This window comes from Mastomys coucha, unplaced genomic scaffold (genome assembly GCF_008632895.1).
Source record: "Mastomys coucha isolate ucsf_1 unplaced genomic scaffold, UCSF_Mcou_1 pScaffold15, whole genome shotgun sequence".
NCBI lineage: Eukaryota > Metazoa > Chordata > Mammalia > Rodentia > Muridae > Mastomys > Mastomys coucha.
The window spans coordinates 125,580,913-125,582,044 of NW_022196897.1; the positions used below are offsets into that span (position 1 = coordinate 125,580,913).

At 36.3% G+C, this 1,132-nt stretch overlaps 1 protein-coding gene across 2 annotated transcripts in view; it reads right to left on the reverse strand.

Moving 5' to 3' along the window:
* Sel1l2 (SEL1L2 adaptor subunit of ERAD E3 ligase) overlaps positions 1–1,132 on the reverse strand; it is a 126,387-nt gene that overhangs the window by 7,154 nt on the left and 118,101 nt on the right. For both annotated transcript variants that reach the window (XM_031372061.1, XM_031372060.1), the window contains exon 18: positions 317–489. In XM_031372061.1, coding sequence (XP_031227921.1) covers positions 317–489 — 173 coding nt within the window. The remainder of the gene's footprint in view (positions 1–316; positions 490–1,132) is intronic.

Genomic DNA, 1,132 nt, shown 5'->3' on the forward strand with positions numbered 1-1,132 from the left:
TTGGAGGGGAAACTGGGAAAGGAGATATTGTATGACATGTAAATAAAGAAAATATCTAATAAAAAAAAGAAATATGGGTTGGGAAAACAAGGAATGTATGAATTGGATTGGTTCCAGTTAGATTTCTTTTACTCATTAATTATGTCAGTGGTATAAATGGAGGAGATGAAGGTAATAGAATAGTTGTATGTGTGAGTAAAAGGGAGAGAGACTCTTTTCCTTCTTCTACATTAATGACATCAATGAAATTCCTAACAGTTAGAAAATTTCCCTTCTCACACCGCTGTCATTACTAACTTTGAACAAACACAATTACCTTCGCAATACCCAAGCCATGTTCATACATATATGCCAGATTGAACATGGCTTGTGCACTGTGATGCTTGTCTACTGCAATGCTGTAGTGTGTGGCTGCTGTTTCGTAGTCCTTCTTAGTCCCGTAGCCATAGTAATGGTAATCTCCAATCTTTACTCTAGCAAAAGCATTCCCTGAGAGAAATATTAGAAAGAGAAAAATCACAGGGGATTCATGTAACATTCTCAGTCAATCTAATAAGCTGTAAAAACACCACATACATATGCATGACTACATGAATGCACATGAAATATTCAAAATCTCACCGTCAAGATTACATGTACTCTATGAAACATAAGATATAGTGCTTAATGCTAGCAGTCTTCATTGCAGGATAATACTCATGCTTATAATTTCTGAAAGAAATGACAAATGACACGTTTTACCTTTAAAATTCATAGTTTGGAGATATGACAACTCTTGGAAAACTGAACCCCATCTTTCCTGTCCCTAGAATTCCTTTCTAAAACTCTGCTCTCTCCTGGCAGTAGCCCTATGAGGACAAGGCAAGAGCCACAAGGCTCTTAATTACTAAAATTGTTCTGGAGCCTAGTATGGTACTTGATAAATATTTATGGAATGATTACACAAACATGCTAGGATATTTTTAGAAAATGCCTTCCCCAGAGGTAATTTAGGATATTACTTTCCAACAAACGTGGATATGTAGATATAGCAAGGAGAGGGGAGCTGACATTACTTTTAAAGATATGTGACATCATTCTTTGGAAGGCTACTTAGAAATGGCTTTTACGTGTGTGTGTGTGTGTGTGTGTG